Source organism: Leucoraja erinacea, chromosome 1 (genome assembly GCF_028641065.1).
Source record: "Leucoraja erinacea ecotype New England chromosome 1, Leri_hhj_1, whole genome shotgun sequence".
NCBI lineage: Eukaryota > Metazoa > Chordata > Chondrichthyes > Rajiformes > Rajidae > Leucoraja > Leucoraja erinaceus.
Genome location: NC_073377.1, coordinates 38,246,360 through 38,258,846, shown reverse-complemented (window position 1 = coordinate 38,258,846; position 12,487 = coordinate 38,246,360). Strand labels below are relative to the sequence as shown.

At 44.7% G+C, this 12,487-nt stretch overlaps 1 protein-coding gene across 2 annotated transcripts in view; it reads left to right on the top strand.

Annotated features, from left to right (window-relative positions):
• The window catches only part of npr2 (natriuretic peptide receptor 2), a 162,058-nt gene that overhangs the window by 90,246 nt on the left and 59,325 nt on the right, over positions 1–12,487 (top strand). For both annotated transcript variants that reach the window (XM_055633193.1, XM_055633183.1), the window contains 2 exons: positions 5,349–5,426; positions 5,516–5,620. In XM_055633193.1, coding sequence (XP_055489168.1) covers positions 5,349–5,426; positions 5,516–5,620 — 183 coding nt within the window. The remainder of the gene's footprint in view (positions 1–5,348; positions 5,427–5,515; positions 5,621–12,487) is intronic.

Below are 12,487 nucleotides of genomic sequence, written 5' to 3'. Positions count from 1 at the left end.
TGGCAGTGATGTCAGATATTAATATAGTGCAGTGTGGAGGAAGGTGTAGGATTTGTAATATATGCACTAGTCTGAAGCCATGATTTCATAGCTGCTGGGGTGAGAGCTGTTCTTCAGATTGATTTAGTGCCTTATACTCCCTGGGATGGCTGGTGGTGAAAACTTGCATCAACAAGGTATACCACTACTGAAAGCCAAATGAGGATGAAAAAGCTATCAGCTATTGCACTCTGCATGTACATAAGGTGCAGAAAGGAAATAGCTTCAGGTCATTATTAATGTAACAGCGCTAAACCAGTCATTGAAGTGGATTGCCCTCTTCCTACTTCAATACCACATAACACAGTGGCATCATAAATGTGAATGAGCCAGGTTAATATACATGCCTTAATGGCTTAATCATTTCTTCCTTTCAGATCACATACAACAGGTATTACATCAATATGTTTCACCAGTTAATTGCAGGAAGCAACAAGCAGTCTCTTGCCCAGAGTAGGGGAATTAAGAACCAAATGACATAGGTTTAAGATGAGGGGGGATAGATTTAATAGGAGCTTGAAGGGTAACTTCTTTACACAAAGGGTGATGGGTATATGGAACGAGCTGCTGGAGGAGGTAGTTGAGGCAAGTACTATTGCAACATTTAAACAACATTTAGACAGGTAGACACAAAATGCTGGAGTAGCTCAGCAGGACAGGCAGCATCACTGGAGAGATGGAATGGGTAATGTTTCAGGTCGAGACCCTTCTTTAGACTGAGAGTTATGGGAGGGGGATGGGGAGATACAGAGATAAGGAAGTGCAAGGTGTGAGAACAAGGCACCAAAGTGGGTGGAGACCAAGGAAAATGTAGAATAGATAATTGTTAGCTAGGAGAAGACAACAACAAAGCAAACATAAATAAAATGTAATCAGGGACGGTCAGAGAACTGGGAAAGGGGAAGGATGGAGAGAGTGGGAAAGCAGGTGTTACATGAAGTTAGCAAAGTCAATATTCATACCACCCAATCCTCATAAGCTGCCCAAGACAAATATGAGGTGCTGTTCCTCCAATTTTTGCTGGGCCTCTCTCTGCCAATGGAGGAGGCCCAGGACAGAAAGGTCTGTGTGGGAGGGGAAGTTAAAGTGTTTAGCAACTGGGAATTCAGGTAGGTTTAGAAAGAGGTGTTCAGCGAAACGATCGCCGAGTCTGCACTTGGTCTCACCGATATGTAGGAGTCCACACCTGGAACAGCTGATACAGTAGATGAGGTTGGAGGAGGTGCAAGTGAACCTCTGCCTCGCCTGAAAAGACTGTTGGGATCCCTGGACAGAGTCGAGGGAGGAGGTATAAGGACAGGCATTGCATCTCCTGCGGTTGCAGGGGAAAGTTACTGGGGAGGGGGTAGTTTGGGTGGGAAGGGACAAGTTAACCAGGGATTTGCAGAGGGAACGGTCTCTGCGGAAAGGGATGGAGACAGGTACACGGATAGGATAGGTTTAACGGGATGAGCCAAACACAGGCAGGGGGGGGGGGTAGTGTAGATGAGATAAGTTGGTCAGTGAGGGCAAGTTGGGGCGAAGAGCCTATTTCCAAGACTCTATGACTCTAAAGCTATGGAGTGTCAAAAATTAAGATAACTGCTGTTTTTAATCATATCCTGCATTGAGCTGCAGATTAATAATAAACTATGATTAAAAAAATGTTTAGTGTTTTTAGTAACAAAGCAATATCTGCAGTCCACATCTTGCAAGGTTTTTACACACTCTGTAGGCAATAGGATGAGCAGCCAACACATTTCTGGTGTTCTGCAGTCTGTAAAAGGCTCACTAGTGAATCACAGAAAGCTCCTGAGCAAAGATAATTGAATTATTTAAAATCCACATGACAACATGAATTAAGAATGTGATTATAAGACCAGAGTGAGATGTTGGAAATTTTAAAAAAAAGTGAAATTATTGGTAATGCTCAATGGTGGTGTTTGTGCAGAGAGAGAGAGTTAATGTGTCAAATCCATAATCTTCTGCCAGAATTGGAAAGAATTGGAGATATAAAGCCGGGTGCTGGGAATGAAGGAGAAATTCGAGGAGAGGTAGAAACCAAAAGTAAAGTGTGTGATAGGGTAGAAGGCAGTAGAGATTAAATGGAAAGATAATTAATGTTTTAAGGCAAAAACAGATACATCTAGTATGAAATAGTGGGTCTAACAGAATGTCTATCTGAATCAATGTTTAGTCATTCTAATCAAAATTATTGAGCTTGTGATAAAACTTTATTGGAAAAGTGTAGGAGGATGAGGGCAGAGGTCAGAGTGGGAGTGCGCTGGAGACAAAGTGATGGATGACCAGAAGTCCATTAGTACCCTTAGAGACTATGGTGATGTACCGCAGACTGGTCACCAGGTCTCTGTTTAGGCATACTGCTTAATGAGCAGGACTTAGAGTATAGTAAATTGAAAGAATTATTGGTAAATCACTGTTTCATTCAGTGAAAGTGGTCGGAAACGTAGATAAAGAGAAGAGTCATCAATGCAGCTGAGGAAGTCAATAACTTAATTAGATGAATTGCCAAAGAGGTTATTTTTGTGGATTCTGTATGATGAATGGCAGAGTTACTGGACAACATAGAACTTAGAACAGTACAACTCCAGAATAGGTCCTTTAAGCCCCTGTCCCACTTAGGAAACCTCTGGAGGCCTTGCGCTCCACCCAAGGTTTCTGTGAGGTTCCCGGAGGTTCCTGGAGGTTTTGGTCACTCTCCCTAATGGTCGAAAGTGGTTTCCGCGTAGTCGAGGCTTCTTCTATGTTCCTGCGATTATTTCAACAAATTCAAAACCGGCCTCGACTAAAAATAGGTTGCTGTTTGGTCGAATCCCGTGGAGTGGGGTCACTATTTACTGACAGGCAGTCGAAGGCAATCTCCTTCGCTGACCAGCCATTTTGATTGGCTCATTGGAGTTTTCAGCAAAGATCCTAGGATCTTTGGTTTTCAGGACTTAGAAGATCCGCTGGAAGGTAAAATGCCCGCTAACTTTATTAAACTTCTTACAACTGTCTCCACTCCTTCTCTCTCCCCTCCTCCCTCTCCTTCTCCCTCTCTCCCCTTCTCCCTCTCTCCCCTTCTCCCTCTCTCTCCCCCATCTCTCTCCCCCCATCTCTCTCCCCCCATCTCTCTCCCCCCATCTCTCCCCTTCTCTCAATACAATACCGTTTATTTGTCATTTGAACCTCACATGAAGTTCAAACGAAATTTGGTTTCTGCAGTCATACAAGGAAAGAACCAAGACACACACCAACACAATTTACACAAACATCCATCACGGTGAATCTCCACCTCACTGTGATGGAAGGCAAAGTCGTGTCTCTCCCCTGCTCTCCATTCTTCTCCCGAAGTCAAAGTCAAAGCCCCCGGCGGGTGCTAGCAAGTCCCACGGCCATTTAAAGCCACGCCGGGCGATGTGAGGCCCCGCTCCAGGTCACTCTCCACCCCGCAATTCGAGCGGGAGAGGTCACCGTTGCTGGTGCCCCACAAAGCGGTCTCCCACCAGGGACCCGTGAGCTCCCGGTGTCACCATCCACCGGGGTCGGGTCGCAGCAGCGCGCCACCACAGCTCTCCACGCTCCTAAGCCAGCCAGCTCCACGATGGTAAGTCCGCAGCTCCACAGGCTCCGTGACTTGAGCTGTCGTTCCTGTTGGAGGTCGCTCCACGGTGCTAGGCCCCAACGACAATGGAGACCCGACAGGGAAAAGGTCGGGTCCCCATACAGGGAAGAGATCTAAGTTTCTCCCCCCACCCCCCCCCCCCCCCCCCCCCCCCCCCCCCCCCCCCCCACACATACACAGTCAAAACCCACCACAAACTATACACTCAACAGGACAATAAAATAAAAAAAAGACAGACGGACTGCAGAGGCCGCTGTGACGTCGGTCGCGCCGCCAACCCACTTCTCTCCCTCTCCCCTTCTCTCCCCTTCTCTCTCCCCTTCTCTCTCCCCTTCTCTCTCCCCTTCTCTCTCCCCTTCTCTCTCCCCTTCTCTCTCCCCTTCTCTCTCCCCATCTCTCTCTCTCTCTCCTCTTCTTTTCCCTTCTCTCCCTCCCTCCCGCGCTCTCTAAAGGACTTACCGTGCTCTGTGGCAGCCGTTTACATTCCTCTTCATCGCGCAGACAGTGCTCCTCCGCTGTCCCTGTGTGCGTGTGGTAGCAAAGATCCTGTAGGATCCTGTAGGATCTTTGCTCAGTAGATGCAGCACACGCTTCGGTGGATGCTTCCCAGGCGAGTGACCAAACCCTCTGGCGTCATGGAAACCTTGGGTGGGGCGCAAGGTCACCAGAGGTTTCCGTTCAGGTTTCCTAAGTGGGACAGGGGCATAAGCCACCAATGTCTGCACCTAATATGATGCCAAACCATCAATTATCTAACTGCGCATAACAAATATCCCTCCATTCCCTGCATAGCCATATGCCTGTCCAAAAGTATTTTAAATGCTATTAATGCATTTGCTTCAACCACCACCCCCGGCAACATATCTCAGGCGTGCACGACCCTTTATCTAAAATCTTGTCCCACGCATCTCCACTTTGCCCCTCTCCTTAAAGCTGTGCCCTCCACATTTGATTTGTTTTCCATCCTGAGAAAAACATTCTGACTGTCTATCCTATCCACCCCACTCGCAATTGTATACAAACTGCCTGACACCTCCAGGAATCCAGATCCAGTCCTGATTTTCTGTGTTTGCTGGACAGTTTCATCCAGTTTATTCCCACATTCCAAAGATACATTATGTTGGTAGGTCAATTGGCAACAATAAATTGTTCCTAATGTGCAGCTGTGTGGTAGAATTGGAGGAATTAAGGTGAATGGCAAGTGAATAAAATAGGATTGATGAAGGGTTATGTCAATGCATGCTTGATGGGGAGCATGGCTTTGGACATAATAGGCCAAATAACCTGTCTCACTACAGAAACTGTGAACTCGATCTGATCCTAGGCCAAGGAGAAGTATTTATAGTATTGGCATTGGTTTATTTTTATCACGAGTAACAAAATACACTGACAAATTTTATTTGTTGTCCATTTTAATTAGACTCTTGTGTAGTTTTAGATAATACGACTGGCATTAATCTGATGATGGTATTTTTCTATATTGATAATGAGTTTAATGCTTTTAATATTAAACACACCACAAGTAAATAGATACAGTCAAATTACTATTTGCAATATTTATTCAAAACTAGAAAAAGTTTCTTTAAATATTTTGTCTTTTTTGTAACAGAATTAAATAAGTTTGTGACACTGACAATGATATTACTTCTCTCTACCACTACAGCCATTTCAATTTAACTAGTAACCTTGTCATCTTTATTTCCAGGGTAATTTAGTTGCAATAAAACATGTAAATAAGAAAAGGATTGAGCTAACCAGGCAAGTGCTATTTGAACTGAAACATGTAAGTGGACAATTTTATGAGTCTCTTCAGAAACCCTTATCAGCTTTATGGTTGATCACAAGTATGCCTGACATTTGTTTTTGTTACAGATACGGGATGTGCAGTTTAATCATCTGACAAGGTTCATTGGAGCTTGTATTGATACTCCAAATATTTGTATTGTAACAGAATATTGCCCTCGAGGAAGTCTTCAGGTAAGATGTGTGATGCAACTGAGATGAAGATGGAAACTGGATCCATTTTTTATGAAGTATATTCACTTGGTCACTTATGCAGCTTGTTGTTTGAAATTAAATCCTTAGGTAAAATATTTACCAATGTATCATTGTCCAGTGATTATCTGGTTAGTTATTATCTTAATAACTGAAATCACTTAGTGAGAAAATGAAGAATTTAATTTAATTTTCTAACTAGGCATTTTCAGTTATTAGGATGATAACAGGCCAGTAATTTGCTGGACAATGATACATCAGCTAATGTTCGGCCTACTTGTTTTGAAGGGAATGTAACCAAAACTGTACTTACTATCAAATATTGTATGTTATCTTGTTGGATGTTTTTGTATAACAGACTGGAATAAACCAGAGAGTTGGCAGTTCCAGAGGAACTACTGACTAAAGGGCCTGTCCCACGAGCATGCGGTTGCATGCGGCGAGTGCGACCTAACGTGGTCGCTTGAGCCGTATGGCCTCGCGGGGCCGGTCCCACTTCGATCGCCGGAGTCGTGTGGAGTTGTGCGGAGCTGGTCCCGACATCGCGCGGGGCTCCGAAAAACTGACACTATCGAAAAATTCCGCGCGGCAGCGGCCTGCCGGCCCAGCAGCCACATTGAGGCCGTACGCACCGCCTCAACAGGCGTGTGCAGCGTCTCGACGCCGTACGCAGCGTTTTGATGCCATATGTCACGCACGAACTTCCCGCGGACTTCACTCGAACTTCACGTCAACTCATACGGGATCATTCGACCTCTGCCCGGCCCCCGCTTCCGTTTGGTCGCGCTCGCCGCATGCAGTCGCATGATGGTGGGACAGGCTCTGTACGGTGTTCACTCGACCTCCGCGCGGCCCCAGCCTCCGGTTTGGTTGCGCTTGCCGCATGCAGTCGCATGCTCGTGGGACAGGTCCTTAACAACAGTGTTGAGACCAGCTCACCTCTGGCATCAGTGGAACGCAGCGTCAGGGGTGAGCTGGAGGTAGGTTCCTAGCTTGTCTGACCTCTCCTGGGACTTGTGTTTATCACTGAGTCCAGGAGCAAAAGACCAGCATGGTGAACTGAGGGGTTAAACTTGCTTTGCTTCTGGGTCTCTCTGCTTCATGCAGTGTTTGAATGAGTTCACGCACCTTGTCTTCTTGTGGATGTACTGAGTGTTCTACTGAGATAAGATAGTGAGATCATTATAGTTTGAATCGTATCAATATCAAAATCGCTGTCATACTTTATTAGCCAAGTATGTTTTGCAACATACGAGGAATTTAATTTGCCAAGTCAGTCATACAAATAAAAAGCAATGGACCACACAAAACACATTATAACATAAACATCCATCACAGTGACTCCTCCACATTCCTCACTGTGATGGAAGGTGCAAAAAAGGTCAATCTCTTCCCTTTGCTCTCCCGTGGTCGGGGGGCTCGAGCCCTCCATTGACAGGATGACCTTGACTCCCGTAGCCGATAGCGGGCCCTCTGCATCAAGGCGATCAGCTCCTGCATCGGGGGGATGTCAGCGCCCCCACGCCAGATGATCGAACCCCACGTCGGGGCTGGTTGAACTTTCCACAACGTTGGAGCTCCCGACATCCGCGGCCTCTCCCGAGACTGCGAGCACCCAATGTAAAGTCGGCAGGCCGTGGTTGGAGCGATCCCAGGCAAGGGATCGACTCCGATGTACGTTCACACCCTGCGGTGGGGCCCAAGGTCAGTCCGAGAAGGCCTCCAGCTCCATCGATGGTTGGCCACAGAGCGACCGGAGAATGCAATCCGAAAATTAATCGCATCTCCGGCAAGGTAAGAAACTGAAAAAAAAGTTTCCCCCTCCCCCTCCCCCCACATAAAACTACATGTGAATATCTACACAAACTTTTAACACACTAAAAAATTAAAAAAAAATTAAAAACTAACAGACTGGTGGCGGGGCTGCCAGTAATGCAGCTCCCCTGGTGGTATATCAATATCTTAAAATCTTCCCCTGTGAGTCAATTTCAAGGGTTATGAGGAGCTTCATTGGATCACTGAATGGCATGAAACTTCCAGCATGGAAGAAGGTTTGTGGCCCATTGAATCATAAAAGATAGGACACAGAACAGTACAGCACAGGAATGGGCCCTTTGGCCCACGATGTTGGTGCCGAACATGACCCGTTAAACTCATTTCATCCGTGTGCCTAGCCAAAAGCCTCTTAAACGCTACTATCATATCTGCCTTCACCGCCACAACCACCACTGGTAATGCTGTCCAGGCCCCTGCTCTCTGTCTAAAAGGAATTTGCCTTGCACATCTCCATTAAACGTTCCCCCTCTCACCTTATACCTATGCCCTCTAGTGTTGGACATCTCCACCCTGAGGAAAAGGTGCTGACTGCCTACCTATCTATATCTCTCATAACTTTATATGCTTCAAACAACTCTCCCCTCAAGCTCTAAAGCGCGACCTAACGTGGTCGTTTGAGCCGTACGGCCTCGCGGGTCCGGTCCCACTTCGATCGCTGGAGCCGTATGGAGTTGTGCGGAACTGGTCCCGACATTGCGCGAAGCTCCAAAAAACTGACACTGTCCAAAAATTCCGCACGGCAGTGGCCTGCATTGAGGTCGTATGCACCGCCTCGACGGGCGTGCGCATCATCTCGACACCGTACACAGCGTCTTGACGCCGTACGTCACGCGTGAACTTCCCCCGCAGACTTCGCTCGAACTTCATGTCAACTCGTATGGGATCACTCGACCTCCGCGTGGCCCTCGCTTGCGGTTTTGTCGCGCTTGCCGCATGCAGTCGCATGCTCGTGGGACAGGCCCTTAACTTTCCAGAGAAACCAATCCAAATCTATCCAACCTCTCCCTGCAGTTTAAATCCAATGGACAATCCAGATTGTTCTACTTTTCTGTCCTCTGCCCACTGCCCAACAATTTTTTTTTAACTTTACGTATTTATCCAATTCCTTTTTGAATACCATAATCAATATTTCCCTCCACTAACTACAATTCCTCTGTCTAACCCATTTATTCCAAATTCTAACCACTTGCTCAACAAGACAAGAAAAAAATATGTTCTTCCCATGAGGTAGTTCGGCTTCTTTTGCTCATCACTATTCATTCTGTTCCTTGACCCTTCCACTATTGGGAACAGTTTCTTCCTATTCATTCTTCCCAGAACTGTCCTGATTTTAAACACTTTCTTTCACATCCCATTGCAACCTCCTCTCTGCCAAAGAAAAGTCCCACATATCCAGTTTATCCACAGAACTGAAATTCCTCTTGACTGAAATCACAGCAGTGTATCTCTTCTGCATCCTCTCGAAGACGTTTTTACGTCTTTTCTAAACTGCGGTCTGGAACAGGATACAAGATTTCAGTTGTCACTAAACAGCTGTTCTGATAAAGGTTTATCAGGACTTTTCATCATGTAAATTTATTATTAAAAATAACTACGTTTACTGCAGAAAATACAGATCGGGTTTGGAAAAGCCAGTGTATATTAGCTTAATTGTTGAAATCACAAAGGCAGTTTGATTTGTGAAGTATGAGGTGTTCTGATATGTACTGAAGATGCAATTTTTTAATGCAAATCTTTGTTGAAGCAACACCCTCTCCATTTTATTCATCCTAGTTAACATTTTCTTCACGATTAAAGAATTCAAAATATCATTACATTTTCTCTCTACTGCTTTTTGTACTGCTGTGTTGAAAGAGGAATATGAAACTTGGAATTTGTGGTATAGCTGTATGGATCTGGCTTGAACAATGTAATGATGATTGCACAATGTGTTCAAAGATGATGCTGAATTCAAAAAGGAAGGCTTGCTGAAGCAGGTAATAACAATTCAACAGAATTGCACAGTGAGGTAGAGCATGTGGTACTGGTTGAAAGAACCTCTCTGAAAGATGAAACATTTAGAGTCACAATGTCATTCAGCACGGAAACTTGCCCTTCGGCCCAACTTGCCCATGCCGACCAAGATGCCCCATTTACGGTCTCCCACCTGCCCATGTTTGCCTATATTCCTCTAAGTGTTTCCTATCCATATACCACCCACTTTAGTGTCACCTGCAAACTTACCAATCAGCCATGTAATTTATCATCCAAGTCATCGATATAAACCACAAAACAGCAATGGGTCCAGCACTGAACCTTGAGGCAAACCACTGGTTACAGGCCTCTAGTGTGCACAACAACCTTCCACCAAACAATCAGATTTGTGAGACATTATCTCCCACATACTAAATCATGTTTACTATCCCGAATCAGCCCTTGTCTATCTAAATCCATGTATATCTTGTCCCTCTGAATACTCTCTAATAACTTTCCAACCACAGATGTTAGACTCACTGGCTTATAGTTTCCAGGCTTTTCATGCAGCCCTTCTTAAATAGTGGCACAACATTTGCCATTTGCCATTCTCCAGTATTGTGGCAACTCAATCGTATTTAATGATGATTCAAAGCTCTCAGGGCGCCTGCAATTTCTTCGCTAGCTTCCAACAGTGCCCTTGAATATATTTTACAGGTCACAGAGGGAAAGCACCATCTCACAAATGTCTAGCCACCTTGTTGGCTGTCTCCTGCTTAATGTGTGGAAGAGTGTGTGGATTGGCTTCATTAACCACAAAAGAACCACAAAACGAGAATATAAATAAATCATCCTTGACATGGGGGACTGTCTAAGAAAGAAGAGGTTTTGAGGGTAATGGAGAACAGGCACAGAAGAGGAGTTGAGGCCAGTGTAGATCGGCCATGATCACATTGCAAGCTTGAAGGGCCTGGTGGCCGGTAGTCCTGCTCCAACTTTTTAGTGCTACTGTGAATGGAAATCCACTTTAAATTCTTGGCTTCTATATTGTGCCATGGCAGAGCAACCTATCTTATTAATACCTTATATGTGCCGTGTTTGACAAAAATATATATAAACTGTACAGAAAGAGAAAAATAGACTTTTGACATTCCAAAGTGATTCATAACTATTAATTAGTTTTGCTTCTGTTATAAAGTCATATGAAAACGAAATGCAGCCACTAAGCCAAGATAACCCGTATATAAGAATATACTGGACTGTTTACCATGTGGGATCGCATGTCAATGAAACCATTACTTGAATATGGTAACTTTGGCCATATTCATTATGCCTGTAACCTAGGTTCACAACTAACCATTACAAGACCTCAGACCCAAATATTTTTATATTGCAGCATCTCCCAGACTTGAACACAAATAGTCTGAGTCCAGCGTGCACTAATTTGTTCAGAATTTTTTATGCCGCTAGTAAGGACAGGAAATTAACTAATTTGAAGGGCTTTTAATCCATCTTTTGCTAACAGATGGTGTGTACGGAACAAATATTGGCTATAGCCATGCATGATAGGGCAGCAATTGCTTCATAATGGAATCAGTAATTTAAAGAACCCGATCAGAGAAAGCCAGGAATCTGGTGGGAAGCTGGAGAAAAAAAATCCATGTGCCCTGTCTATGATATATCAACCATCATGACACATGGGTGAAGTGCCGGAAGACTGGAGGGTGGCTAATATGCTTCTCTATGAAAAGGGCCGCAAGGGAAACCCATGGAATTATAGACCAGTGACCCTAACATCAGCGGTAGGAAAATTATTGGAGAGTATTCTATGGGATAAGGTATATATGCATTTGGAAGGACGGGGATTGGTTATAAATAATCAGCATGGCTTTACATGTGGGACATCGTGTCTTACAAATCTGATGGAGTTTTTTTAATAAGTAACCAACAAGGTTGATGATGGAAAAAACATATATTTTGTCCATATGGACTTCAGCAAGGCATTCGATAAGGATCCACATGGTTGTCTGATCTGGAAGGTTAGATTGCATGGGATCCAGGGAGAGTTAGCCAACCGGATATAATATTGATTTAATTGGAAAAAATCAGAGGGTGATGATGGAAGGTTGTTTATCAAACTGGAGGCCAGTGTTGTGTCTCAGGCCATTGTTGAGCACATTACAGTTTGTGGTTTATAGCAACGATTTGAATGAGAATGTAAAAGGCTTGATCAGTAAGTTTGCAGATGACACTAAAGTGGGCGCTATCATAGATGGCGAGGATGGTTATCAAAAATTAGAGCAGCATCATAATCAGTTGGGCAAGTGGCCTGAGGAAAGACTGATGGAGTTTAATGCAGATAAGTGCAAGGTGTTGCATTTTAGGAAGTCACCTTTACAGTGAATGACAGGGCCCTGGGCAGTGTTATAGAGCAGAGGAATCTAGGATTGCAGGTACATAGTTCCTCGAAAGTAACATAACAGGTAGATAAGGTGGTCAAGTAGGCTTCTCTGGAACGTGTGCAGGGAAGATTTACGAAGATATTGCCAGGATTCGAGGGCCTGAAATATAGGAAAAGGTTGGGCAGGCTGGGACTTTACTCCATGGAGCGTAGGAGGATGAGGGTTCATCTTACAAAGGTTTATGAGGGGAGTATGTGGCGTGAATGCACAGAGTTATTTTATCCAGAGTAGGGAAATTAAGAACGAGAGGACACAGGTTTAAGGTAAGAGGGTAAAATTTTAATAGGAACCTGAGGGCAACTTTTTCCATTCAGAGGGTAGTAGGCATATGGAACAAACGGCCAGAGAATGTAGTTGAGTTAGCTACTATAACAAAATGTAAAAGACATTTGGACAGATACATGGATGATAAAGGTTTAGACTAGAGGGATATGGACCAAACGTTGGCAAGTGGGTCTAATCTAGATGGGACATCTTGGCCGGCATGGGCAAGTTTGGCCGTGGGGCCTGTTTCCATGCTGCATGACTGACTCTAAAGAAATGCAGGGTTTGAAATGGAAAGAGGTATAAAACCTTCCGACTTGGCGGCACTTTCGAC